Source organism: Dryobates pubescens, chromosome 26 (assembly GCF_014839835.1).
Source record: "Dryobates pubescens isolate bDryPub1 chromosome 26, bDryPub1.pri, whole genome shotgun sequence".
NCBI lineage: Eukaryota > Metazoa > Chordata > Aves > Piciformes > Picidae > Dryobates > Dryobates pubescens.
Window position 1 is genome coordinate 16031339 of NC_071637.1, and position 27964 is coordinate 16059302.

A 27964-nucleotide genomic window follows, 5' to 3' on the forward strand; every position below is an offset into this window, starting at 1 on the left:
CTCCGGTTAGCCCCTACTGAGGGCGCTACGGGATAATCCCGGTTTTTAGTCCCGTTGCTTTGAGGCTCCGTTATCGGCGGGTGTCTAATCACCCTTCCAACCCCCCAAACCCGTTCCCCGCGGCTCCTCCCCGGCTCTGCGGCGGCAGCTCGGCAGGTGCCCGCCTCCGCCGGCCCGTCCCGCCGCACACGTGCGCCCGAGCTCCGCCGGTCCTTTGTCTGGGACCGGCACCTCCGACATTCTAACCCCGGCTCGGTGGGCTCCTACCCTCCTCCTCGCCCTGTCCCCGTTCCCCAGCCCCGTCCGGAGCCGGGCAACTGGGAGGGGGAGAGGGAGGAGGAAAGAACCGACCGAGCCCCGGTTGTCGCGCATCCCACCGACAAACTGGGAGGGGGAGGAAGAGCATCCCCGGGGTGGTCTGGTTGATGAAACGGTGAACCAGGGATGGAATGAGAGGGGGGGTGTCCCGGTGGTGTCGGTGCGGTTGCTCTAACAGGTGGGATCCCGCTGAGAGGAGGAGGCGACCGGAGAGGGGGCGGAGGAGGCAGGAACGGGCGGGCGGGCGGGAGGAGGGAGGGAGGGAGGGGGACGAGCCGGAGCCGCCTGTGATCCTGTGACAGGAGCGGCTGCTGCTGCTGCTGGAGCCGCCGGTGCCTCCCTCCGCCCGGTTTTGCTGTCCGAGCACCAGAGACACCCCCCCCTATCCCCCTTTCCCTCCTTACTCCTCATCCCGGCTCCTTACCGCGGCTCACAGCCCGCCCCCCCCTCATCCCTTATCCCAGCTCCTCATCCCGTTCCCTTATCCCAGCTCCATCCCGGTCGTCGCCTCTGCAAACCCCGTCCCGGGCCGCTGGCCGGGTTCACCGAGCCGCCCCGGTTGCCCCTCCGGGACAGGGAGCGGGACCGGGAGCTGCTACCGCTGCCGTTGCTGCTGCTGCCACCGCCACCGTTACCGCCGCCGCCGCCGCCGACCGGGCGATGCCGAAGCCGCCGTTGCTGCTGCGGGGGAGCCGCCCCGGGGACAGCGAGCTGGGGCGGCAGTTCCGGGACTGGTGTTTGCGCACCTACGGGGACTCGGCCAAAACCAAGACGGTGACCCGGAGCAAGTATCAACGAATCGCCGAGGTGCTGCAGGGGGGATCCGGCTCCGGTGGCGGCTCCGGCGGGGGGGAGAAAGGCAAGTTCCAGTTCTGGGTCCGGTCCAAGGGCTTCCGCCTGGGAAACGGCACCAGGGAGGCGACGAAGATGGGTCAAGTGGTGGTATATGTGCCGGTGAAAACGGGAACGGTTAGTGCGCTCCGTGCCCCGGGGGCTCTGTGTCTGTCTGTCTGCCTGCCTGTCCGTGTCTGTCTGTCCTTCCCGGGGGTGCGGGAGGGAGGGGTGGGTGGGCTGCCCGGGGCGGGAGAGCGGGCACCCTCGGGGCCCCCCTGTCCCCGCCACCGCCGCGCCGGCCCTGTCCCGTCAGCACCGGGCGGCCCAGCCCCGCCGCGCCGCCGGCCGCCGGGAGCGCGCATGCCCCATGCGGGGCGCGACGCGGGGCCCGGCCGCTCCCGCAGCCCTTGCCGCTCCCGGGGCAGCCGCCGCGCCCCGCCGCCCCGGCCCGCCCGGGATGCGGATGGGGAGAGGCGCCCGCCCGGAGCCTCGCACCTTCCGCCGCCCCGTGTGCCCCCCCCCGCTCCATCCCTGTCCCTGTCCCATCCGGTGCGGCCGCTGCCGGCGGGCGGGGGGGCTGAGGGAGGGGGGCGGCTGTGCCCGGCCACTGTGCACCTGCCCCCGCGGGGGGGCCGCGCCGCCGCCCGGTGCGGGCCCCGCTGACCCCCCCTCCCTTCTCCCCCCGCCCCGTCCGATCACGTTCGCCCGGCATTTCCCATCCGCCCCACGGCCGGGGACGGGGCTGCAGTCAAGGGCAGAGAGCGGCGGGGAGGGGGGCGCCGGTACCCCCCGCCCCCGCCGCCGCCGCGCCCTGCCCGCCGCACCGAGCGGAGCGGAGCTAGCCCGGCCCGCTGCGGCGAGCCCGGCCCCGGCGTCCCGCGGCTCTGCCCGCCCCGGCGCGGCCGCTGCAGCCGGTGCCCCGCGGGGGTGCGGGCAGCGGCAGAGCCCGGATTAGGGCAGGCCCCCCCCTCCGCCTCCCTTCTCTCTCCTCCCCTCCCCTCTCCGCGCCTGCCCGCCCGCCGGCCGCCGTCCCGGGAAACTCCCCCGCCGGAGCCTCATTGTTCGGTGCCCCGCCGGGCCGGCAGCAAGGGGCGCACCGGCCGCCTCCCTCCCTGCCCGCTCCCTGCCTGTCCCTGCCCGCTCCTTGCCTGTCCCTGCCCGCTCCCCGCCCCGCCGCCGCCCGGGGCTCTGCCCCGCCGCCCCATTGTTCCCGTCCCAAGCGCGCTGCGCTCCCCCGGCGCGGAGGCGAACGCGCAACTTTCGCGGTCGTCCCCCCCCCCCCCCCCCCTCCAGTCCCGCTCCCCTGCGCTCAGGGGGCTCCGCGCCTGCTTCTCCCCGGGCCCCACCGCCGCCCCCCTCTGCCCGTGGTGGTGGTGGGAGGGGGGAGAAGGGGGGGTGGGGGTACCGTGCGCTGCCCCGCCCGGGCCCGCTGCGGGCCGGCGGGCACAGAAGGGCTCCGGGAGGGATTTCTCTTTTTTTTTTCCCTCACCCCCCCCTCCTCTCCCTGTCCCTCCCCTCCTCTCCCCGCTGCTGCTGCTGCTGCTGCTGCCGCTGCTCTAAAGGGTGCAGTGTTTTCTGTGCACAGACTCCAGCATTGATGTGGCTGGAGGATGCTTCCATTGAGGGCAGCCCATCTGTGGCAAATGCTTCTAAACGCACTATTTACCTCCCATCTGGTCTGCCTGATTATTGGGGGGAGGGGGAAGGGTCATTATTTCTCCCTTTCCCTTCGTGGTGCTCAGAGGCTCCTTTCTTTCTCCCCTTGCAGCCCCCCCCCCCCTCCCCCATGCCATGCCCCCCAAAAAAAAATTTTCGGCAATTTTTTGTTGGTTTTTGGGTTTGTTTGTAGAGACCTTTCCCCAGCCCCCTTCTCCCGCTGCCCCCCAGCCCCAAATCGCCCTGCCGAAGGTGGGTGGGCAGCGGTACCCCGAGGCGCTTCCCCCGGGTCCTCCTCTCCATCCAGCCAGAGACTCTATCCCAGATCTTCCAAATGCTGCAGAGTCATGGTACCCCTGAGAGGCCGAGCCAGACTCCTTCGACCCTGCTGCTCGCTAGACGCCCCCTCCCCTTTGTCCGGGAGGGAGTCCCTGGGGTCAGCAGCTCAACGAGGCCGGCGTAAGCCCGCAGATTCCCCAAGGGCTCCTGCACAGATGAAGTTTCAGCCAGGAGCGTGTCTAGGCCCCCAGCATCTTCCGTGGCAGAGTCCCTGCAGGCTGCAGACAGGAGATACACCCAGGCTCCTGGAACAGGCAAACAAAAAGCAGCCATGCCCCCGGGGACAGCTGAGTTTTTCCAAGGGGCAATCCCACTTCTGTCCCAGCTGCCGGACCCTGGGGCTGGGAATGGCTCACAGAGCCGCCGACCGTTGGGGGGAACCCCTCACCAGGTCCCCAAAATCTCCCAGTGCTGTCCCCGTGGAAGTTGGTGCCTCCCAGTCCCTCCATCCCAGCCCTCCCCAGCCCTTTCTCTGCTGGGAATCCCATTTCAGACGAGTGCAGTCGCTGCCTTCTGGTTTTGCCCAGAGAGGCTCTCCCAAATTTAGAGAGAACTTGACAGGGATTTTCTTCCTCTCCTCACAATTCAGTGCTCTCCCCATCCTCGGTGGCTCGGGCTGGCTTCGTGGGTGGATTTCATTTCTCTCATGCAGGCAGTCAAATAATTCAGGAAGCAGATCTGAGCCTTTTGCTCGGCAGTGGAGCCAATATTCTGGTTCAGTGCCTCTTCAGCTGCTTCTCCCCAAATACTTCTGGAGCAGCCTTTCGGTGGCTTTCTCCTGGCCGTGCACCTCAGCAGCCCGAGCTGGCTGCTCCCGGCCGTTCGTTCCTCCTCACAGCACATCAGCTGGGGAAGGACCACGCTTGGGACCGTCCCATGGCTGCAGGGGCAGGACAGGGAGAGCAGGCAGAGGGGCGGCTGGGAGGAGGGGGCGGAGGGGGGAGCTGCTGGGCTCTATCTGCAGGTCGCTGCAGGAAATCCGAGGTACTGGGAGGGAAAGCTGGACGAGAGGTGTTACAGAGCGTGTAGAGGGCAGCAGCGGGGATAAGGATAAGATCTTTCCTCCCCCTGACAGGGCTGAGGCCACTCCTCCTCTGGAGAAAAAAAATAAATGATATAATGATCCCAAATCCCCCCCAAAATAATAACCCCCGGCAGAGCTGCTCCTTTTGGCTCCGGCACCCCGAGCCGGTTCGGGCATCTCCCTGTGCGCCCCTGGCGAGGAGGGAAATGAACGCGCGCTGATTATTTTCCCTCCCGAGCAACTTTCCCTTGCCCTCCCTCCTCCAGGCCTCTCATCAGAACAGGCCTAATCAGATTTGGGTGGCTTGAGAGCTGGGGCTGTGCAGTGAGAAGGGGGCATCTGCCTGGGCTTGGTGGTCAGAGCAGATGGTGGTCTTCTCAAAGAATGCACTGGGAATAGGAGCAGCAGCGCGGACGGATGTCTGGCACGGAGGCTGCTTCACGTTTCTTTTTCCCAGCTGAACGTCCCAGAGATGCTGGACATTTAACACATACGATTTAAACCCCTCCCTGCCCCCCCCCCCCCCCCCCCCCCCCCCCCGAAAAACCCCAACAAACCCGACCAAAACCAACCAGCCAACCAACCAAAACCCCGAACCAACAGCCCTGAGCGGATCAGCAGCACGGGAGGCTGGGCAGCGCCGGGAGGCTCTTGTCTGCCAGCCCCCTTCACGCTGGGGCTGGATGCTGTAGCCTTTAGGTCAGGGAGTTAGGGGAGGGGGGGAAAGGCGAAACAGGGGGAAAAAAAAGGCGTTTGGGCTGTACCGAAGAGGAGGAGAAGGAGGAGGAGGAGGAGGGTATCTTTGTGTGCTGCTGCAGCACAGACAATGGCTCCAGCCCAAAGTGCCCAGATCTGCCCTTCCTTCCCGTGGCTTGAGGCGTGCTGGGCTGTGGAACGCCCCTGGACTGAACCCCGGTGCCAGCTGCTGGGCGCTCTCCCTTCTCCCCGAGATCTGCTAAGGACTGTGGGAGGATTTGTTGGTGACAAGGTGCTAAGATGTGGTTCGTTATAATCCCGTGTCCCTCTTGTCCCAAGCATTTAGCATCATTTAGACAGTCTTTCTCCGGCAAATGCAGAGTGAGAGGGAGAGGCCACCGCGGCGCGGCGAAAGGGACAGCCCGGTGGTGACAGCGCTTGGGTGACAACCAGCGATGCAGATGGGCTTGGCTGTGGCTCGGGGTGTGCAGGGGAGGGTTAGGCTCCGACCCGAGCTCGGGCATGAGCTGCAGGAGCAGTTGCAAGCTCTCCAGCCCTGCTGTACCTCGCCATGCCTGGTGGGAGCTTGTCACAGCTCCCGAGCGCTGGCCAGCCTGGCAGGACAGATTCATCCTGGCAGCCTGTGGTGCAGGCTGCAGGGTGAGGCAGGGTGGGCCTGCAGCCAGCCTGGCCCCTGGGGGCTGTGTGGGGGCTTGGGGATTGGCTTGGCAGCACTGCTCATGCAAGGATTTGCTTTCCTGTGTTCTCCCTGCCCCTGCAGAGCTGACACGAGGTGCTGGGGCTCATGCAGGCATTGCTGGAGAGCTGAGGGTGCCCACGGTGGGGTTTGCTTTCTGCTGCTGTGTCCCCACATTGCTGACAGGAGGTGCTGGGGCTCATGCAGGCATTGCTGGAGGGCTGAGGGTGCCCATGGTGGGGTTTGCTTTCTGCTGCTGTGTCCCCACATTGCTGACAGGAGGTGCTGGGGCTCATGCAGGCATTGCTGGAGAGCTGAGGGTGCCCACGGTGGGGTTTGCTTTCTGCTGCTGTGTCCCCACATTGCTGACACGAGGTGCTGGGCTCATGCAGGCATTGCTGGAGGGCTGAGGGTGCCCCTGGTGGGGTTTGCCGTCCTGTGCTCTCCCTGTCCCCGCAGAGAACACAGGGTGCTGCGGTTCTTGCAGGCACTGCTGGAGGCTGAGGAGGTGTGTGCAGGTGGGTTGCTGTAGCACACACACAGCTTCCCCGTGCTGGCTCCCCAGAGCCAGGTGCTTGGAGTGATTTCACAGTTGTGCCTGGTGACACCCACCCCAGGAGAGGTGCTGGGGTCAGGGGAATGCTGTGGAGGGAGTGGATGGCACCAGAAAGCAACATGGATGGAGGAAGCTGCTCAGTGACACGAGGAGCAGCCTCACTCAGGACACCAGATAAACCCCAGAGCACAGCTCATCCCTAAGCACTTTTTAGCTTTGGAGACAGGGAGCATTGTGCTGTGGGAGCTGCAGTGCCAGGGCTGGGGGCAGCCCAGCAGTGGCAGGGCTGGAGCTGAGGAGCCAGGCACGCTGGAAAGATGCTGCTCCCACGGCTAATAGAGGCCACATTTTTCCTGCACAAGTACCCTTCAATGCTCATATTCAGAGCCCCCAAAAAAGCTGCACATCTATAACCTCTAAGAACATCAGGCAACAGCAGGTTTTCACTCTGTGAATAACCACTTAGACTTTCTGTGGACTTCCAAGTGATAAAAAAGAATAAATCGAGGCCATTCAGAAGAGCCTTTGAGGAGGCAAATCTGCCTGAGGGGATGATCTGGGAAATTGTCTCTTACTTCTATCACACAAACCTCTCCCGGAGCAGGCAGAGCCTTCACCTGCCATGGAACAGCCAACCCCAAGCCACAGGGCAGCGCTGGCTTCCCAAGGAGCCGAATCCATGGCAGGTTTGCATTGCAGCCTGCAGTTAGGAGGCTGGTGTGGTGCTGCCCCTGGGTGTGTGGTCCCAGCCACTTTCCACTCTAGGGAAAAGCTTCATCAACCTCCCTGCCAGGTTCAGCTCCCACTTTACACAACCTCAGCTGCAGTTTTTGCTTCTGAAGCTGCTTGTGGTAAAGTCACAGCTGTGACACTCAGTGCTCTGGGTCTGGGGAGCTGCCTGGGGCTCACCAAGCAGCAGCAGAAGCCTCCAGTACCTTTGCAAGGTGAATCTAAAGAGCTCTGGCCATCTGCAGTTATGCAGCCTGGCACAGTGAAGTTCCTTGCCAAGCAGGAGATCTGGCAGCGGAGCCCATTTCCAGCTCCTGCCCACTCCCACCCCTCTGGGACAGCCTGCTGAAGCAGCTTCTAGGGATAAGGGAGGGAACCAGCATCTAATTCAGCCCTTGCTTGGTTTCTGCCAAGGCTGCAAGCCTGACTTTAAGGCAGCCCCACCACGGTTGTAGCATTTTGGCAACGGCACACACGGTGCAGCCCCAGCAGGCTCAGCCTCTGGGACTGGCTTTGAGACCTGGAGTTGCATCAGCCAAGGTCCCACGTCCCCCTGCTCCTCCTGGTGCCAGCTGGGACTGGGTTACACGTCCAGCTGAAGAGTTTATAAAGAGCAATCTCTCTGCCATCTCCACTGTCCCATCCTACATGATTCCAGAAGCATCCACAGCAGCATTTTTGGGGCTACCTTTCATCTGAAAGTTCTCTCCCTCACCCCACCACTGCTCTCAGATCTGTGGTTCTTGGTGGGCATTGCTCTGCAGAAGGTTAAAACAAAGCAGAGAAGCAAAGCACAGCTCTGCAGGGCCTTGCTGAATGAAGCTGAAGTGGAAGGGAAAGAACCTAGGTCTGAGGAGGTGCCGTGGGTCCAGCTCCTCAGGTGATGTCCCACCTATGGAAAGGGCTTCAAGCACCTGGGGTTCTGAGTTGAGGAGGAGCTGAGGACTGTCTGTAGCAGTGGTGGGGAGGCTGTTCTCACCCCTCCTCACAGGCTGTGACTCAGAGTGGCTGGTTTTGACCACAAGCAGAGCAGGGGAATTCAGTCACTGAGCAGGGGCAGCAGCAGAGCTCCACAGAGCTCTTTTCAGGGAGGACTTCCTCAAGAACCCCTTTGTCCAAACCATTCTCAGCCACAATCTCCTGCTAATATCATTTCTTCAGCTTTGGGTTTGCTGTTACTGCTATGAGCAGGCTGAGAACTTACCCTGCAGACAAACAGACATCAGGGAAACCACCGTGGTGTGGAGGAGCATCGATGGGGTGTCCACCCCTCCCCGGTGCTCTGGCTTCACAAGCCCTTGTCTGCACTGCTGTGGCAGAGGAATGCAGATTCCTATCTCCTCCTCTGGTGCAAGTCAGCAGTCACCTTCCCCAGCTCTCACATTATCTGTGCCCACCTCTATAGAGAGCTGCATCAAGATGGGCCAAAGCCACCACCGAGCTTCGGGGTCTGCTTTAATCAGCTGATTGTAGGCAGGGCAGGTACCTGTTGGCCAAGGCTGTGGGCTTTGTTGGAATGCTGCTGACTTCCCACTGTTGTGGCCAGCGCCAAGGAGCAGCATTTCCTCTGAGGTGAAGGCTGCAGCTGCCGGGTGTGATGCAGGAGCAGAGGTTTGGTGTAACGGTTTCTTTCCTGCCTGCCTGAGATTAGGGCAGCGGTCACTGGAAGTGAAGTGGAGGCTGCCTGTGTCTTAGCAGTGTGGCCCTGGGCCTCTCACAGGCTGACAGCTGGGAACTGAGCTGCTGTGTGAGTGGTTTCTCTCTGTCCTCGCTCTGCTTTGGCTCGGCAGCCCAGGAGGATGCCTTTCCCTCCTGCTTCGTGGCTCAGATGGGTCTGTTCCTGGCTGGGGGGGGGATGTCCTAGGGAAGGTGGGGGTCACTGGCTGCCTGTGGCTTAGAGTTGGGGTTTTCCACTTGCCAGATAGAGTGATGGGTCCATTCCTTGCTGGATGTTCTGAAGGGGACAGGGTAATCCAGTCTGTAGCTCAGAGGCTGCTGGCTGCAGTGCTGGGTCTGTGCTGTGGGTTAGAAATGAATTCAGAGTCAGCAGGCACCCTGCCCACCTCCCCACCCCTACTCCCCCCCAATAAAAAGAGAGAGGAGAATAAAGTTTGGGATTCCTGGCATGGCAGAGGGATCTCAGAGCAAACCCTGAGTCATCCCTGCTGCCGAGACATGCAAAACCTTCTGGGTTCTGGTGGCTGCGAGGACCATCCCCATGCAGGCTGCTGCCCGGCCGCCAGCAGGGCGTTCCCCGCTCGCAGCCTCCCAGCGCTGGGACAAGCAGCCAGCCCAGAGGAGCTGCTCCCTTGGGGATGCTTTGGGATTTGTCATCCCCCATCTATGGCTTGGATGCCGAGCCCCTGGCGCTGCGCTGGCTGGGAGGAGGCCTCCCTGCTTCCCGCGCACCTGCGCCGGGCGCTGGGATCCAGCAGAAAGCCCTTGAGCTGGTGACAAAGGTCTGGATGTGGGCTGGAAAGTACAGTCCTGTCTCTTAGCAACTGGTTCCTACCTCTGAGCTCTCGGAGCCGTGTGTGGGACAAGGAGCATCAGTCACGCTCCTGCTGCAGCAGCAACGCGCCGAGGAGGGGATGGGGGGGGCCGGGGGAGCGTGGTGGGGGGGGGGGGGGATCAGCCCGGCTCCAGCCACCGCCAAGACGCTTAGAGAAGCTCAGGCATTTCTAACACAAGCACTCATCTGTGAGTCCTAATCAAAGCTGGGCTTTAATTGCTTTCCTCGTGCCCTGCTCGGCACGGCGATGGCAGAGGGATCGGCTGGCGCCGCGGCTGCCTGCCAGCTACCTCCGAGGCCGCTGCGCTCTGCTCTGCCCCGGAGGGGTTTGGGTTTGCTTTTGGGCACAGGGGTGGAGACGGAGGAGGGAGGGGGAAGAGAGAGAGGACGCGGCCCATGTATTTCTAGAAAAATTAGACGTCCCCAGGTCCTTTCCTGAACTCCTCTGCACCGCACTCGGGAATCCCCGGGCCGTGCACTGCCGGTTTCTCCCCTCCCCACCCCCTCCCCCCCCCGCCCCCTGCCCGGTGCTGGGTTCTGCTGCTTCACCCTCGTGTTTCCTCCTCCTCCTCACCAAAAGCAGCTCCTCTCTGGTGAGCATTTCTCAGGGGCTCCCTCGCCAAGTGCTGCTTCATAAACATTTTCGCGAATCCTCTGCTTTGTCCTCCTAATTAACCATCCAATTGGCCCCCAATGGAGCCTTCACCTCTCCCGTGAAGCTCCTGCTTGCACAGATTATAACCTGTCAGCTGCCAATTTATTCCTCACGCAGAGGGCAGGTTATATTAATTGTCTGCCTTCCCTGCCCCCTTTGCTTTGCCCTCCCTCCCTCCCTCCCTCCTGCTCCCGGGAGCAGCCCCGTTTGGAGAGAGAGGCTCCCAGGAAAGCAGGAGGACCCAGCTGTGTGGCTGCTCTGCATGGCCCACGTGTCCAACCTGCAGTGGTGTGGCAGCTGGACCAGATGTTGATGGGATGTCACTGGCCTGTGGCAGACCTGGGGGGGGAGGTCTCAGTGGATCATAGAATAGAATCATAGAATCAGTCAGGGTTGGAAGGGACCACAAGGATCATCTAGTTCCAACCCCCCTGCCATGGGCAGGGACACCCCACACTAGATCAGCCTGGCCAGAGCCTCAGCCAGCCTGGGCTTAAACACCTCCAGGGCTGGGCCCTCAACCACCTCCCTGCACAGCCCATCCCAGGGCTTCACCACTCTCATGGGGAAGAACTTCCTCCTCACCTCCAGCCTGAATCTCCCCACCTCCAGCTTCATTCCATTCCCCCTAGTCCTATCACTACCTGAGATCCTGAGCAGTCCCTCCCCAGCCTTGTAGCCCCCTTCAGATACTGGAAGGCCACAATGAGGTCACCTGGGAGCCTTCTCTTCTCCAGACTGAACAGCCCCAACTCCTTCAGTCTGTCCTCACAGGAGAGGTGCTCCAGCCCTCTGCTCATCCTCGTGGCCCTGCTCTGGACACCTTCCAGCACCTCCAGATCCCTCTTGTACTAGGGGCTCCAGAACTGGAGGCAGTACTCCAGGTGGGGTCTCAGTGGATGGATTACCCCTGACAGAGCTTTCAACCTGCTTGACTTCTGTGTCATGTCCCCCCCTGCCCCACCACATTTGGTCTCAGTCAGGAGCTCAAAAAACAAATCCACTTGGTGATCCCAGAGGAATGGAGATCCCTTCCTGGGCCTTATTCACAAGTCAGCACTTGGCTTTTGCAAGGGTTGAGGTCCACCTAGTGTGGTTTTGATGGAAGAGAGCCAGAACACAGAGAGGCTTTACCTGAAGGCAGGGAGAAACCAAAGAGATTTCCATCAGCATCTCTCCCCTGTGTCCCCACCCCCCCAAACTCATGTGCAGGACCCCCCACACCCTTTCAGAGCCATGTGTGCAGCCCACAACAGAAGCTCCTGCTCTCACTGTGGGCTTTGCTGGGTTCCCATGTCGGGAAGGGGGTGCTAGAGTCTGGCAGGAGCATCATGGTCCAAGACCATCCACAGTTAAGGTGCAATGTTCTCGCTCATGGGGAGCAGCAGCCAGGGAGGTGATGGTGCTTGGGTGTGGAGCGGAGCAGCATCTCCAGGCTCTGACATCAGGAATGAGCTGTATGGAAAGCCATATGGTGGGGTGACACAGCTCAGGTCCTGCAGTGCCCTTACCTGGCACAGGGGCTGGGGCTGGCAGGGGAGGGCACACAGGTCTTTGACCCCCCCCCATGGAAGGGCTGCTGAGCTGTCAGTGTGTTTCCTAGAGGCACATCTTGCTGTTCCTCTGGGAGTCTCCGGCTGTGGCCCACATAGCCAGGGAGCAGGGAGCTGACACCAGGCTGCCAGCACCCAGGGCTCAGCCTCTCAGCCCAGCCTGACCTTGATTCACTGGAGCATCATTTGGAAATTCTTTTACATAATTTTTGCTTGCCACTGACGAGCTGAGCTGAGCTGAGCTGAGCTGAGCTGAGCTGAGCTGAGCTGCCAGGGCTGCTCCCAGCCTCCTCCTCCTCCTCCTCCTTCACTTTCACTTTGACACCAGCGAGTCCCCGCTGGAGGTGTGACGATGTCACCCGGCTGCCCTAACGCTGCTGGGTCCGTTCCCAGGGAGACAGGGGTCACCTTGCTGGGACAGGGACAGGTGACCTCATCACTTCTCCAGAGTGCCTTGGCCCCCTCCCACTCGAAAGGTTTTGCTTTGGTGGTGATCTTCACGAGATTAGTGCCTGGGTGCTGGGGAGATGCTCTCAGTGATAAGTTACTTCAAGGGAGAGCCAGCTCCCAGCATGTTCCGAGTCACAGCTCTCTCTTGTCCCTGGTTTTTAGGTTTCTAGCCTTAGATTTCTCTCAGGATGCTATGGAACATGAACACTCTTCTAACTAGAAAGCCACTCTAGCATTTCCCCCTCTTCCCCCCACCCCGGGTAACATGCTCCCTCAAAGCAAGAGGCAAATGACATGAGGCAATGGCTGCCCATCTTTGCAGGGTTACTGGAGAAACACCTCCAAACTGCCCCCATTGTCACCCTGCTCGTTTCAAACCAGTAAGAAACGCTGCAGTGTTGTAACAATCCCCAAATAACAGCATCAGTGATGCCATCCCTGGTAGCGAGACGTGGCCTGGCCCTTGTCCCACGCAGGCCCCAGCTTGCTGCAGAGCCCAGCAGTGCCCAGCTGATGGGTGGCCCCAGGGGAGGTCATTTCCCCAGGCAGCTCACTCAGGTGTCCTGCTCAGGAGGTTACAGAAGCCTCTTTCACCAGAAAGGGTGGGAAGTGGTGCTCCAGCGGCTGCCCTGCGGCACCCAAGGGTTTGTGACCTTTGGAACAGGCTGCTCCCCACCCTGCCACCCTGCCTGCAGGCGCAGCACCAGCTCCCCACTCCTTCCCAGCAGGCAGGTGTGGTGGGATCATGTTTGTTGGGGTGTATCTGCCTGCCAGATCCAGCTGCTCCTCTGCTTCCTGGCCAGGAGGCAGCTCTGCTCTCCTGCGCGGTGCAAAATGTCCTCTGCCTGCTGGGCAGAGCAGCATCCGAGCCAGCTTCTGAGCAGGGATCCCAGCAAGCCTCTGAGCCAGCACCCCAGCAAGCCTCTGCCTGCCTGGCTTCTCCTCCCTCCCCCCTGCAGTTCCTGTGTGGAGGGCAGCCCCGTTCCCGAGGGAGCAGCCATCCCCCAGCCCCGGCAGCCACCCACCTCCCCTGGGCAAGGTGCCCACAGCCCACCTGGGCCTTCTCGGCAGCCGCTGCCACTTCCAGGCTCGCCCCTCCCAGGCTGCTGCGGTTTTATTCCCCAGGCTTGGGATCTAGGAGAGGAATAAGATGAGGTCAGAGCAAAAAAACAACCAGAAGGCCTGTCCCCATCCCGATGGCTCAGCTGTGGCTCGTTCCTAAGAGGTGCCTGTCTCCCACTGAACCACGCACACACACCTCAGCTTTGTTTGCCCTCTGAAAACACAGCGCCCAGCTCCCCCTCCCAGGGAAGTGTTTACTTTGCACACACACACTGAGAGTCCTGTGTGCAGTCCTGGGGAGAGAAACAATGGGAGAGCACCCAGGGCAGGCTGGGGACCAGGGCCAGTCCGTGTACAGTCCTGGGGTGAGAAACAATGGGAGAGCACCCAGGGCAGGCTGGGGAGCAGGGCCAGCCCCTGGCTCCTGGGGATCAAGGCATCGCTTTGCGCCAAGGGCTGGTTCTTTGTGCCTGGCTGTCCCCTGGAGAAGGGGGAGATCTCCTTCCTCCCGGGCTGGAGCGAGGCTCAGCTGATGAGCAGGGGCTGGGGCTGCTGCAGTAAGTAGGACTGTGGCTGTTGAGAGCAGGATGGGGCTTGGTGTGTGCTTGGTGGCTCGTGCAAGACGAGGAGAGAAATGCTGAGCATGGAGAAACGGCGTCAAGGTTTCAGCAGCCACTTCTCCTCTTGGTTTTGTTTTCTTCATCCAGAAATAATCAGAAACATTCCCCAGCAAAATATTTCCAGGAAAAACAACAACAACAACAACAATAACAACCAAACCTAGCCAGCCAGCCAGCCAAACAAAAAAACCCCCAAACAATAACAACATCAACCCCCCCCAAAACAACCAAATCTGTTAAGGGAGAGCATTTCCCATGCTCCTGCTGCTGGGTTCTTCCTATCAGGAGCAGTACAGCTGATCTTCTCCTCAGCCCAGCAGCTCCCCAGTGCCCATTCCCAAGGTGTGCACTGTGCCCCTGGCGTGAGGGAGCAGGGGAAGAGGGAAGTTCGAGGAACTGAGCTCTTCTTTCTCCTCTCAGCATTAGCAGAGGGAGCCTGCTGTGGTTTAACATATCCCCCGCAAAAGCTGCTTTCATCCTACACCTAAATACCAAGAGGAGTGAACTTCCTAAAGCCCTGGAGAAGTCTAAATATAGAAGCCAATCAAGGGCTGACTTCCCAGAGATGAGAAGTACCCAGCAAACAGTTTTCTTGATCAAAAGTTGTAAGAGTCCATATTGGAATGAAACGTCTGTGTCGGCTCTGCAGCCGGTGCCCAAGGAGGCAGCGCTGAGGTGGGCTGTGGTGCCCACGGTGCCAGGCACAGGAAGGCAGCCAGAAGGTGGTGGGATGCTCAGGGAGGTGGACTTGAGGTATCGCCTCTGGAGCACCTGGGAGGTGGACTTGAGGTTTTCACCTCTAGGGTACCTGGGAGGTGGACTTGAGGTTATCACCTCTAGGGTACCTGGGAGGTGGACTTGAGGTATCACCTCTAGGGTACCTGGGAGGTGGACTTGAGGTTATCACCTCTAGGGTACCTGGGAGGTGGACTTGAGGTATCACCTCTAGGGTACCTGGGAGGTGGACTTGAGATATCACCTCTGGAGCACCTGGGAGGTGGACTTGAGGTATCACCTCTGGAGCACCTGGGAGGTGGACTTGAGGTTATCACCTCTAAGGTACCTGGGAGGTGGACTTGAGGTATCACCTCTGGAGCACCTGGGAGGTGGACTTGAGGTTTTCATCTCTAGGGTACCTGGGAGGTGGACTTGAGGTATCACCTCTAAGGTACCTGGGAGGTGGACTTGAGGTTATCACCTCTAAGGTACCTGGGAGGTGGACTTGAGGTATCACCTCTGGAGCACCTGGAAGGTTGACTTGAGCTATCATCTCTAGGGCCCCTGGTGGGGATATCCCTGGCAGCACAGTGGGATTTCATCCCTTGCTGTATGGCTTAGTTTCTGTCCAACTTCTTTTTCCTCTGCACATCCACTCCCTGGTGATGATTTTTTTCCCCCAGGAGAATAGAAATTGCCTTAGAACAAAGGCACAACTTGCAGGAAATTAGGCAGCTGAAAGAGCAAAGAGCAGCAGAGTGCTCAGATAAAACAACCCCGAGCAAACCGCCGAGGGCTCACGGGACGGCCGCTTGCCGCAGGGCTCACGCTGCCCCTGCAGGGGAAGCTGCGGCCGTGCCGTGGGGCAGCTGCCTCCAGCCTGGGACTGGGCAACCCAGATCCTGGACCCAGCTTGGCCATGCCCCAGAGCTGTTGGGCAGCGAGGACTCAGGCGGAGCGAACGATGCTGTGTGTAAGGGAGGTGACCTTGAGGGGCAGCTCGATGCAGCTGGCCTCAAACCTTCCCATCTGGGTGTCCCAGGATGGAGGTGACAGTGACCCTTCCAGAAGGCAGCAGGAAATAGGGGGTTTAATGTGCTGAGATCCTCTGTCCTGGGATGGCGGGGGGGGAACACATGCTGTGGTTGGGAGATAGAGAGATGAAGGCTTTCATGTGGGAAGGGTGAGGAGGGGCGAGGACAGAGGGTCTGCTCCCCGGGCAGAGAACAGAGCACAGCCATTATCAGGCTGCTGGCAGGAAAAGGCTTTTGAGTCACAGGAAGCTGAACCGGGCTGGTATCAGCCCCTCGCTCCCAGGCCAGGGCAGCTCTTTATCTGCCGTTGAAGGCAGCAGATGGGGAAGCAGTCGGTGCTCCAGCTCGTCCCACTGCTGCTCTACCACCCCTGCCCCACAGCCCTCCAGTGTGCCCCCCCTCTGAAAAGGGAGGCTCCCTGTGGAGCAACGAGGTGAGGGCAGCTTCCTGGGCCCCAGGAGAGCTTCAGCCTGGCTGGAGGAGGCAGAAACTGCCTCTTGCCAGCTGGTGCTGGGGAAGAGCCAGGACCCCTCCAGGCTGTTGAGGTCCTCCAGCCTAGCCACTCCAGTTGGCCTGAAGAAGAGCTGGGAGTGCTCAGACTTTGGCGAGCTGGCTCCCTGGCTCGCTGCTCAGATTCTCCCAAATCAAAATCCAAGATGGGGAAGGGCTTGCTTGCAGGTAGCGCTCGGCACCGAGCCTGCACGGAGGCTTGCAGGTAGCGCTTCGCACGGAGCCTGCTGCTCGTCCCTTGGCCTCTCGGAGGAGCTGCCCTGGGCTGGGAGTCTGGTTTCTTGCAGGGCGGTGGCAGCTCGCAGGGGCTCTGGCTAGAGGTCACCGCGGGGCAGCGTGGAGGGGATCGGATGGCAGCTGCTGGCCTTAGACCTGCTGCCCTGCTGCAGAAAACCCAGATCGCTCCTCAGTGCTGCAGCTGAGCTGCGACTCCCTCCGGCGATGCCAGCTTTCAGAGAGGCAGGGAACCGTCTAGGTGGCAAAAGACCTTCGCACACAGGCTGGGCAGCTGGGGGATGGCTGCAGGAGCCTGCTGAGAGACACGCAGTGGGTCACCTTCAGGAGGTGGCCAGGTGGAGGAGGGCAGCCGTGGAGTGTGGGTGCTGCTGTCAGGCTTTGAGGCAGGACAGGGATGCCATGGTGGTGAGGAGAGCAGCAGGGAGCCGGCAGGATGGCTGGGAATGGGGGTGGCAGGTGGCTGTCCCTGGGGGTCTGCCCACATACAGGGGCGGTGGGGTGCAGGACCCTAAGTGTCTGCAGGGTGCAGAACTCTGTGTGCCTTTGGGGTGCAGAACCCTGGGTGTCTGTGGGGTGCAGGACACTAATTGTCTGCAGGGTGCAGAACTCTGTGTGCCTTTAGGGTGCAGAACCCTGGGTGCCTGTGAGGTGCAGCATGCTCGGTGCCTGTGGGCTGCAGGACCTTGAATGCCCGTGGGGTGTGGGACGTGGGGTGCAAAACCGTAGGTGCTTGTGGGGTGCAGGACCCTGGGTCTGCAGGGTGCACCCCTGGGTGTCTGTGGGCTGCAGCCTCCCGTCTTGCTGCAGCCCCCCCCATGTTTCTGCATCCCGGGGGCCGGACTCATCCAGCCCCTGCCTGCAGCTTGAGGCCCCAACACGGGGGGGGGACCCTGCCCGCCGCCGGGTCCTGCCCTCGCCCCGGGGGCCCTGGCCGCGGCGCGGCCGTGCCGGGGGTGAGGAGGCGGTGGCGGCGGGCCCGGGCCGGCCCCGGGGAGCGGATTACCGCCGGCAGCGGTTGCCATGGTTACCCGCTACCTGCCGGCGGGCCTCAGCCCAGCCCGGCCCGGGCCCTCCCTCGCTCCCCGCCGCCGCGGCAGATGTCACCGCCCGGCTGCGGGGCCCGGGGCTGGCCGGGCGCTGCCTGCCCCCCTCCCCCGGGCCGGGTCACCACCTCCCGGAGAGCCCGGCACAGCCAAGCGCTGGGGCGGCGGCGGGCAGCAAGGGGCAGCCCGCAGCGGGGCGGGCAGGGCACGGGGGTCGGGCAGGGCAGGGCAGCGCTGGGGCAGCTGCCGAGAACAAAGGTGCCGGGGCAGGGGCTCGGCGTGCCCCGGGACGGCTCTGCCTGCAATGGCTGTCGGCTCCCGCTGCGCCCCGGCAGCCGCGGCGGGCACCGGCGCCCCGCCGGTGGGGGAGGCCACGGCCCCACGCAGGCAGCTCCCGGCACGGCTCCGGGCGGTGAACGGAGCCCGGCAGCGGGAGGCGGTTGGGATGGGCGAGGGGGAGGCGGAGGAGCTGAGGGTGGCTGGCGGGGAGAGCTCGGAGAGGAGGGGCAGGGGGACGGGGAGGGCAGAGGAGGGAGCGAAGCGCTGGGCAGGGGCAGCTGGGAGCGGGATGTGGGAGGCAGGGGGATGTGAGGACTGGCGAGCAAAGAAATGCGGGACCGAAAACAAAGGCTACTGGGGAGGGGAAGGACAGGATGGGAACCTGGAGCAGAGGAGGGAGAGCGGTGGTGCTGCTGGGGAGGAGGCAGGAGGGAGAAAGAGACCTGTGGGGTGGGGTACGCAGGGATGGAAAGGGGGGAGACTGACTAACGCTGGGCAAATACAGGGGTAAAGAGGATGCTGTGAGGGGGCAGAGGCTTCCTCCCCGTTGGCACCTGAAATGCTGCCTGACTCCAAGCACTTGTGGTCGAGGCTGAGCTTTGCTGCTGAAATCTTCTCCTCCTTTTGGGAGCAGGTGATTCCAGGGGGTGCAAGCATCCTTTATTCCCACCCTTCTTCTTCCCAACAGAATTTGTATTGCTTTTTAAACCTAAGGGGTTTTAAAGCTGTTCTGAGATATTATGGGCTCTGACTCATGCCTTGAACACTCGTGAGCAATACTGGGTGTGGAAGGAGGAACTGGAGGGGTGTGGGCCCTCTCGGAGGTAATCCAGAGCACTTGTGTCCCCTTGAATCCCGGGTCAGCCTTTGCCAGGTATAAACCTCTGTAATTCTAGAAGCACTGACTCCTGCACACAGCTTCTTCTATCCAGTGGCTTTGATTCAGCTTGCATCTCACCTGCTTCCCAGAGCTAAATAGTCATCACGGGGAGAGAAGTCACAAGGCTTGATGAGGGGATGGAGCGATGCAAGGAGTCAGGAGAAGCTTGCTGCAGGGGATGGGATGTCGAGGAGGCAGCTCTGGCATCCAGCTGGGGCAGAGAGGAAAGCAGAGAGGCTTAACTACAGCCATTCTGAAACCGAGGAGGAAATAGGGACCCGCTGATGGAGCAGGGAGGAGGGTGTTAGTTGTTTGGGATGGCCGTGGAAATGGTGATTTGTGTAGAGGGTTGGCTGCAGCCTTAATTTGAGGGCTCTGCTTGTGGCATCTGACTGTGCATTTCTCCTGATGCATTTTCCTTTGTCCTGTTTCTGTAATTATCCTTATTTCAACCCTGCTCTGAGGATTATTGGTCAGTAGGAAGCCTCCTAATGCCCGCTCCTCCTTGGCAGGGGAATACCCATGCCCTCGATTAGAGTGAAACTCCCTGAACGGTGACAGAAGGAATTAGATCCATATTCCTCAAAGATGCTCCCCCGGGGCAAAGTTTCCCGACCCCCACCACGGCAGCGCTGCCACCCTGCCCCTTGTGTTCGCTCTCCAGATTCTCTTTGTTACGGCCACCTTCAGAGACAGCTCCGGGCTCCCCGAGGCAGGGCAGGAGGGGGGGTTGTGGTGGTGTCTGTGGCCGGGGTGGGCACACAGAGCTGTCCCACCGTGGTCTGTGCCCGGTGTGGGCAGTGCCTGCTGTGAAACTGGGGCGAGGTGCCAACTTGAGCAGGCAGCCTTTGCAGCGTGCTTCCCGAGACGCTGGCTAGTCTTGAAGGCGGTCCCTCTGAATGATTGATTTTTGAGAGTCCCTTGGCTGGTGGCTTAGGAGCAGCATTTATTCAATCTATAGACCGTGGAAGATAACACAGAGCCTGGCCACCAGCAGCAACAAAACCCAGAGGGTAGGAGCCTGGGTGTTCCCATTGCCTGCAGACATCTGCCAGCCTCTGCCCTCACTCACAGGTGCCCGAGTGCACCTGAGGAGGCTGGTTTGCAGGTCAGCGAGGTGGGCAGGTGGCTGTGTGTGCCAGCTGGAGGGCATCCCTGCGTGCCAGTTGGAGAGGCAGGCCTGAGGGACACGTGTGGGTGTGTAGATTCTATCCTTTGGTATCCATCCAGTGCAGCACGGCATTTTTCCAAGGAGCTAACACAGCGACCTCCCCAAGCCTGGCCCTTTCTTTGGGCCCCCCCCCCCCCCCGGCTCTGCCCTCCCGGTAGCCACCCACCACCTCCCATGAGCCCTCCCCGCCCCGGTGCTTTGTGCCGGAGCGCGGCTGGCAGCCGGGTACCGAAGGCAGCCTCCCCTTCCCCTGGCACACCCTGCCAGCGGGAGCTGACACCGCCGGTGCCAGCCAGCTCAGAGGAGCACTGCTCCCCACACTTCCCACTCCCACCAGTCTGTCACCACTGCCGTGTGGCAGAATTACAGCCTCCTGCTCCCCGGCACATCCTAACACACAAAGAGCTGCGCTGCTGCCGCTGCCGCCGCCGCTGCTGCTGCCAGCGCTCAGCTGCTCTGCGTCTGCGGGAGAGGGAGAGGGAGAGGGAGGGGGCCCCGCAAAGGTCAGTGCGGGGAAGGAGGGCGACGCTGGCTCCTTCCTTTCAGGGCCGTATCCTGGCATCGCACTGCGACCTTGTCCTGCAGACCGAGTGCTCAAGGACTGCAGCCAGTCAGGGCGTCTCACGTTGTAGGGCTTCCCAGGATGGTTTGGTACCATGTGCAGGTCCAAAGAGCTTCCCCTGCCTGTTCCCTGCCCGTGGCACAAATACCCACCCCACATGATGAAAATGGAGTTTCTTGTTTGGTCGTGACTCCGCTCTGGACGCTTCCCTTGGCTGGTTGTTAGTTTGTTTCGTTGTTGGTTTATTTCCTTTCTTCCTTTCTTTTTCTTTCTGTTGGTTCCTGGCCCAATTTCACTGTCAGCTTTAGCAGCACGACAGCAGCAGCAGCAGCAACAGCAGCAGTCACCACTGCCCTGGCTCCAGCAGGATCCTCCCTGGAGCACTGTCTTAATTTATCCCCCACATCCCCCATGCCCAAGGCAGCCCGGGGCTGGAGCACCGCAGCTCTGCCCCCTTCAACCGCAGTTAGCCCCAGGCCCATCTCGTCACCCCTGTCACCCATCACTGACACTAACTCGAGTTGCCTGCGCTGTTGTAGGGGGCAGATGGACTGTCGGAGCCCGAGGGCATCTCTCTGAAACGCGTGGCAGTGGTGGAAGATTTCTTTGACATCATCTACTCCATGCATGTGGAGAGCTCGTCGGAGCCGGGCAAAGCACCCAAGCATGCGGGGCAGAAGAAAACCTACCGAGCGGTGAGAGCCCCGGGCAGCCGGGGGCCAGGGCCAGGGCCAGGGCTGGGAGGCAGGGCAGGTGGAAGAGGAGTGGTTGGAGGGAGGCAGGGGAGAGGGAGAGTCCCAGTTTTGCCTGCTCGGGGAGGTGTCGGAAGGCAGAGCAGCTGTGCTGGGGAGTGAGCGGCAGCGGCTGCGCAGCGGGGACGGCTGCCGGGAGAGGAGACCAAGTGAATCATACAAAGACAAGTGTCTGGGGGGGGGGGGGGGGGATGGGGGGAGAGCAATGCTCAGTATTCCTGATGGGCAAGGGGATGTTTGCCCAGTCCCTTCGCACTCTGCTCCCTGCCATCTGCCTCCCTGCCTCCCTTGGCCGGAGGGACATGGCTCACACGGGCCTTGAAGGGCAGGAGCAGCCAGAGAGGGGCACGGCCACAGCCCGCTCCTCTTCCCCGGCTGGGTGGATGCTCTGCTCTTGCCAGCCCTTGGCTGGGCTTCCTCCCTTACAAAATGGAGGCAGGCACTGAGCTAAGTCTCATCAGGTGCTCCTCGGATGCTGAGAACCAGCTCTATCCATCCTGAAACCACTCTAGTTAGGTCAGGAATAATTTAGCTTGAAGTGTGCTTCTCCAGGGAGCTTGCTGTTTCTCCTGACTCTGCACAGCCCTGCCATGCAAACATTTGGGGCTTTCCTTTTACAAGAAGAGCTGAATTTACTGTCCAAACCCGAGCTGCTCCCTTGAATCCCACAGCCCTAAGGACCCAGGTCGCTTAGAGACAAGAGAGGCTGGCTGGCAGCTCGGGTCTCTGGTGTATTCATCATCTCAGAGAGGTCTGTGCAGGCTGCCCTGGGCTCTGGGATGATGCCTGAGATTATGCAGGGCTCAGTGTGCTGCCAGAGCCGGCTCAGGGGTGGAGTCTGTCCTGCTGCCCTGCCTGTCCTGCATATGTCCCCTGGCTCCATCCACGGCTGCTCATGCTGGAGGAGCTGCCCAGTGCCCTACATCCCTCCCCCCACGCACAACAGGACCACCCCCCCCTGCTCCCCCCCTGCTCAGTGAGCTGGGCTCTGTGCTCACAGCTCCTGGCACCGCTCAGCACCCTGCACACTCAGTTCCTGCCCCCATCGAACGTGAGGCTGCTGGCCAGGGCACATGCTGACCCTCCCTGACCGGGGCTGGGTGACCTCTTTATGGTCCAGGAGCAGGGGGGGACGACAGCCCCACCAGCAGGAGCACAATTCAAACCCTTCCCACTCATTTCCCCAGCAGACCACCCTGACCCTCCCCTAATTCCTTCAATTCAAGTCCCTGGAGGACTAATCCGTGCCCTGCACAGCCCCGGGGGAGCAGGCTGGATCCGTCTGTTTTCCCAGGCCTGCTCACAGCAGTCAGAGAGCTCTCCACGCTCCACCCCTCGTCTCCCTCTTGAGCTGAGATCATCACATTAGCTGCCTGTATCCCCTCCTGACCTGGCAGGACGCTGCTGCCTGGGCTGCCTGCCCTCGCTCCTGCCCTGCCTCCCCGCAGCCGGGGCCGGAGGGTGAAATGCTTGCACCGAGCACCCAGTGCCGCGGCTCAGGGGCACAGAGGGGCACTGCTGGGCGGCCAGCTCGGGCGGCTCGGCTGGCTCTCCTGCCGTGCCTCTCCCTCTCCCTTTTCCACACCGTTTCTGATTAGAGGCGCTGGAGAGTTTGCCCTTGTCCATGACCTCCGGAGGGAGGCAATCAGAAAGGGAGTTTGGATGGGAGATAACTCATCAGGGAAGCTGCCTGCTCTGCAGAGCATCAAATCAGCTGAGAAATAACAACTGGATCACTAAAATTAGCCCAACATTTGCAGCAGACACCGTGGGCTGGCTGGAGCAAGAGAGGCAGGGGGGAAGCGGGCTCAGCCCCGCGGGCAGCCCTAGGGGACAGTCCCTGCCCGCCCCAGCAGCCCACGTTTGCCACCAGTAATTTTCAGCGTGCCCCCTTGATGTTCCTGGGGGCCTCCCTAGCGCTTGTGTGCTGCTGAACACCGCGCAGAGGCGAAAGGCTGCGCCGAGCGGCTCAGGCGCAGCGCAGCTCGCTGGGGCTTGGTAGCTAAGTAGGAGGAGAATCCCATGAGGACCAGGCGCTGCATCCTCCATTTGAAGGGCTGGGACAAGGTCCCTGCCTGAACTTTCCACCCATCTGGCATTAGCGGGTATGGAAAAGCTCGGGCTCTGCTGCCGCTCAGTGGAGATGAATGTCTCTTCCCTGCCATCACAACGGGTCATGGGCTGCTGCAGCCACCCACCCGCCCGCCCGCCAGCCCTCCTCTGCCCCATCCCACTGCTGCTGCCACCCCGTTCCATCCCAAGCTCCTGCATCACCCTTTCCTGGAAGGCAGAAAACCGCTTGGAATTTAGGGATCCTTAGCTTTAGTCACCAGCCGAGGTGGGAGGGCGATGCCCGCTGTGGGGGGTGGGGGATGAGGACGTCCTGGGCTGTCCTCCCGCCTCAGCCCCCTCCCCTGTCACCACCGAGGTGTCTTGTTGCAGCCTGGCTTCCCGTCCCCAGCCCCACTTGAGCCCCGAGGACTGGCACGAACAATTGAATTGCTGTCTGCTTTATGACCCCACTTGTAAGTGCTGTGACCCCAGCAGGGGTCACAGCCCCTGGTTTGGGAACCGCCGTGCCGGGACAAGTCACTGGCAGCAAACAGGATGGGCGATTAACCAGAGGGAAACCAAGCCCAGCCTACGAGAGGTGGGCTTTCCACCTCTTAATGCCTTCCAATTAAGACCAGATGTCTTCCTGGAAGATGGTGCAGGCAAACCACAGGACCTGGGTGAAGTTCCCGACTTGTGCTGCACACAGAAGGTCAGACCCCGCAGTTGGATGGTCTTTTATGGCCTTAAGGAGCTCTTCCATTCAGATGGCCTCCTCCCCTTCTGCTCATAACCTGCTCTTGATCTCTAGAAACGCTGCCAGGTTGCTGCTGGCAGGGATTAATTGGAGCAACAGGACCCTGGCAGCCAGGAGCCCACCGTGGGGGGCGGGTGGGTGCTGGGGTCTGGCCAGGGTGTTTCCCCCTCCAGCCAGCCAACTGCTCAGTGTTTATCCTTAGCTTCTCCTGGGCTGTAAAACCCAACTATCCCACCAAGGGTCAAGAGACTTCCATTCATTACACCTTGTCACAAAGGGTTTCTGAATTCCCTGGCTAAAATATGTCACAGGAGGGCCCAGGGTGTGATTAACAGCAATTGATTGGCATTGTGGGGAGAAGTGAGCTGCCCTCACCAGAGATTAATGGATGCCTCAGGTTGCTGCTGTGGTGGCAATCAGCAATGCAAACAGGGAGCAGACCCTCCTCCCTCCTTTGCTTCCTCACCTTCCTAGCCTGCTTCTTCCCAGGCTCTGAGGAGAGGTCTGGAGGAGTTTCTGCCAAGGAGCAGCTGGGCAGGGAGCCCAAAGCTCTGTTTGTCTGCATCCCAGTGCCCCTCTGACACACCATCACCCTCCCAAAATCACAGCATTGTTGGGCTTGGAGAAGACCTCTAAGGTCATGGAGTCCAACCAGCAGCCCAGCACCACCATGGCCATCAGACCCTGTCCCCAGGTGCCACGGCCACAGGTTTCTTGAACACCTCCAGGGATGGGGACTCCAGCCCAGGATCAGGATCACAGGACATGAGGGTTTGGAAGGGACCTCCAGAGATCATCGAGTCCAACCCCCCTGCCAGAGCAGGAGCAGAGAACCCAGCACAGGTCACACAGGAACACAGCCAGATGGGTCTTGAAAGCCTCCAGAGAAGGAGGCTCCACAACCTCCTGTTCTGATCCCTGACCACTCCTGCAGGAAAGACATTTTTCCTGCTCTCCAACCTAACCCTCCCCTGGCACAGTTTCAGACCATTTCCTATCACCTGACCCTAGGGAGAAGAGCCCAACCCCACCTGGCTCCACCCTCCTTTCAGGGAGCTATAAAGAGCCAGGAGGTCTCTCCTCAGCCTCATTTTCTCCAGGCTGAACGCCCTCAGCTGCTTCTCCATCAAGAGCTGCTCCACAGGGAGGGACTCAGGGGCCCCAGGACCAGCCTGGAGGGCAGAGTGCATTGCTGTGAGTGGTGGATGTTCAGGGCCAGGCTGAGCACAGGGGGTGGGATGGTGCTGGTGGCCTGCTGTGCCCTCTGCCCAGCACTCCAGAGGCATCCTCCTGGACATGCAGCCCTGTCCCTGTCTCCCCAGATCGCAGAGACCTACGCTTTCCTGCCCAGGGAGGCTGTGACCAGGTTCCTGATGAGCTGCACCGAGTGCCAGAAGAGGATGCACTTCAACTCCAATGGCCTGGAGCCCAAAGGTAAGGGGGATGAGTTCTGCCAGCAGAGCTGATGCAGCATTTCCTACCAGCAGGGTGTCCCTGGTAGCTGCCCTGCCAGTGGGAAGCTTCTTCACCACATGGGTTTCCCAGCCTGGGTTATTTATGGAATCATAGAATGGGTTGGGATGGAAGAGACCTCCAAAAACCACCCAGCCCAACCCCCCTGCCCTCAGCAGGGACATCCTCCCCTGCAGCAGCTTGCTCACAGCCTTCTCCAGCCTCACCTTGCACAGCTCCAGCCCTGGGGCCTCAGCTCCCTCCCTGGGCAACCTGCTGCAGTGTTCCAGCAGCCTCCTGGGGCACAACTTCTTCCTCCCCTCCAATCTCAATCTGCTCTGCTCTCATTTCAAACCCCTGCCCCTGGTGCTGTCCCTGCAGGCCTTTGGGAGCAGTCCCTCTGCAGCCTTCTTGGGGCTCCCTGCAAGGGAGGCTGCTCTGAGGTCTGCCTGGAGCCTTCTCTTCCCCAGGCTGAACACCCCCAGCTCCCTCAGGCTGTCCTCCTAGCAGAGGTGCTCCTGAGCATTTCTGTGGCCTCCTCTGGACCCTCTCCATCAGGTCCCTGCCCTTCCTGTGCTCAGGATGTCACCCATTGGCTTGACTCAAAGCAGGACACTTGACTAAAAGCCTGGCACTCTCTGAGCCATCTGCCCCGGAGCTTGGGATCCCTTTTCAGGAGGCAGCTGATGAAAAGGGTCATTGTTCCTTCAGGGGCTCCCTCCTCCCCAGCCACCACCCCCACATCCCCCCCAGCCCTGGCACCATCCCGGCTCAGAGAACACCAGGTGCTGATCATCCTCCCCAGAGTGGTCCTAGCTGTGGAATCCATCACCTGGGCTGAGATCTGTCTGTCCTTAGCACCTGTACAGATGAATATCAATGGTCAATTCCATTTCTCAAAGCTTTGGCACCTCCCCCCCCACCCCAGCAGCTCTCTTAAAACCATCTCACACAGAAGGCCAGGTCCTTAGCAGCAGGCCTGGAAGGAGCAGGAGTGCCCTTCTGCTCCCTCTAGTACCTAAAGAGTGACTAAGTGCCTGTGAAAATGTGTGGAGTAGATTAGATAAGGTAACTTCTCCTGGGGGGGAGTGTCTGGTTTCACTGCTGTGTGCTCAGGAATTCATCAGGAGCAAATCACCTAAACCCCATCCAGGTCCTGGAGGCATTGCACACCCATGCAGACACAGCCACGGGTGGACCCCAGGGTGTTAAAGGTCTTTTTCCAAGCACAGAGTCACAGAGGGTGGAAGGGACTGCCAGAGCTCCTCCAGCCCAACCCCCCCCTGCCAGAGCAGGGTCACCCAGGGCAGGTCACCCAGGAGCACATCCAGGTGGGGTTTGGGAGCTCTCCAGAGCAGGAGACTCCACAGCCTCTCTGGGCAGCCTGCCCCAGGGCTCTGCACCCTCACAGGGACAAAGTTTCCCCTCCTGTTCCCCTGGCAGCTGCTCTGCTCCAGCTTGCCCCCAGTGCCCCTGGTGCTGCCCTTGGCTCCATCCTCCCCACACTGCCCTGCACATCTTCATCCCCAGCACTGAGGGCAGCCCTCAGGCTCCTCTGCTCCCAGCCCCAGCTCCCTCAGCCTGTGCTCACAGGGAGATGTTCCACTGCCCTCAGCAGCTCTGTGGCTCTCTGCTGGACTCTTTCCAGCAGCTCCCTCAAGTCCTTCTTGAACTGTGGGGCCCAGAACAGGACACAGTATTCCAGATGTGGCCTCAGCAGGGCACAGGTGAAGTTAAACTCAGTGAGATGAAATTGAGCTGTTCCCATCCCCTCCTCCTCCTCCTCTTGTCCATTAAATCTCATCACATTCCAGCTGGGATTGCAAAAATCCCTCATTAAACATCTCTGCCACCAGAGATACCCTGCAGGGCATTCAGAAGAGCAAATTGTCCTGCTCCTGGGGAAGCTCTGAACCACCCCTGGGCTTCCCTCTCAGCCCCTCACACCGTTATTGAATTAGGGCTAATTCCAGTGGAATGAGGCAAGTGTGGAACTGGGATCAAACCCATCCCACTTGAAACCATCCTGCCCCTTCCAGCTGCCTGTCCAGCATGTGAGGTGGAGATAACTTCTTGAGGAGTGAAGCTGAAGGCTCCCAGCAGCCCCCTCCTGTGACACAGGAGGTGAGGATGTGGCCCTGGAGCCCCTCTGGCCTTTGCAAACAGAGCTTCTCTTTCTTCCCCAGTTAGCTTCAGAGAGGAGGAAGGGTTCTGGGTTCTGGAGGCTCTTTATCTGTTGCAGTGAAACCAATCCACAGCAAAACTGAGGCTGCTGGTGGCATCACTCCAGATTCCCCTCGGGATGGCTCCAGGCAGACTCCCAGCACCGAAGGCCACCTACCTTCCTCTTCCTCCCCACGTGAGGCTGCTGTGGGGCCTCCCTGCTTTCTGCAGTGCTGCACCATAAGGAGGGGGATGGCAGGAGAGGAGCAAATCCTCATCCTTAGAGGGCTGAAAGGTCTGGAAAGCCTCTAGAGGTGTCAGCCATGCCTCTCCTTCAAGGCAAGAGCATCTCTGCCTCGGCCACTGTTAGCAAATGCTAAGAGAGTGTCCTAAGCTGTCCTCGAAGGCTCCCATGCTGCCTGGCTGCGGGGCAGATGTTGGTCCTGGAGCTGTTTCCCCTTTCTCTGCAGAAGCAGGCAGCAAAAAAGAACCCCAGCAGCACCTCTTGCGCTGGGGGTTGGCTGCTCGCCATCACCGAGTAACCTCCTTGCCCAGCACAGCAGTTTGGCTGATTTTGGGTGCCTCATCTGGAGGGATGTGGAAGTGCCCTGAACTAATCGAGGCATGGCAGAGAGCAGTGACACAGAGCCACGG

At 60.8% G+C, this 27964-nt stretch overlaps 1 protein-coding gene across 1 annotated transcript in view; it reads left to right on the forward strand.

Annotated features, from left to right (window-relative positions):
- The first annotated feature begins 614 nt into the window (after nucleotides 1-614).
- The window catches only part of NOL4L (nucleolar protein 4 like), a 66632-nt gene continuing 39282 nt past the window's right edge, over nucleotides 615-27964 (forward strand). The window contains exons 1-3 of the mRNA XM_054173451.1: nucleotides 615-1287; nucleotides 20674-20829; nucleotides 25018-25129. Coding sequence (XP_054029426.1) covers nucleotides 979-1287; nucleotides 20674-20829; nucleotides 25018-25129 — 577 coding nt within the window. The 5' untranslated portion in view covers nucleotides 615-978. The remainder of the gene's footprint in view (nucleotides 1288-20673; nucleotides 20830-25017; nucleotides 25130-27964) is intronic.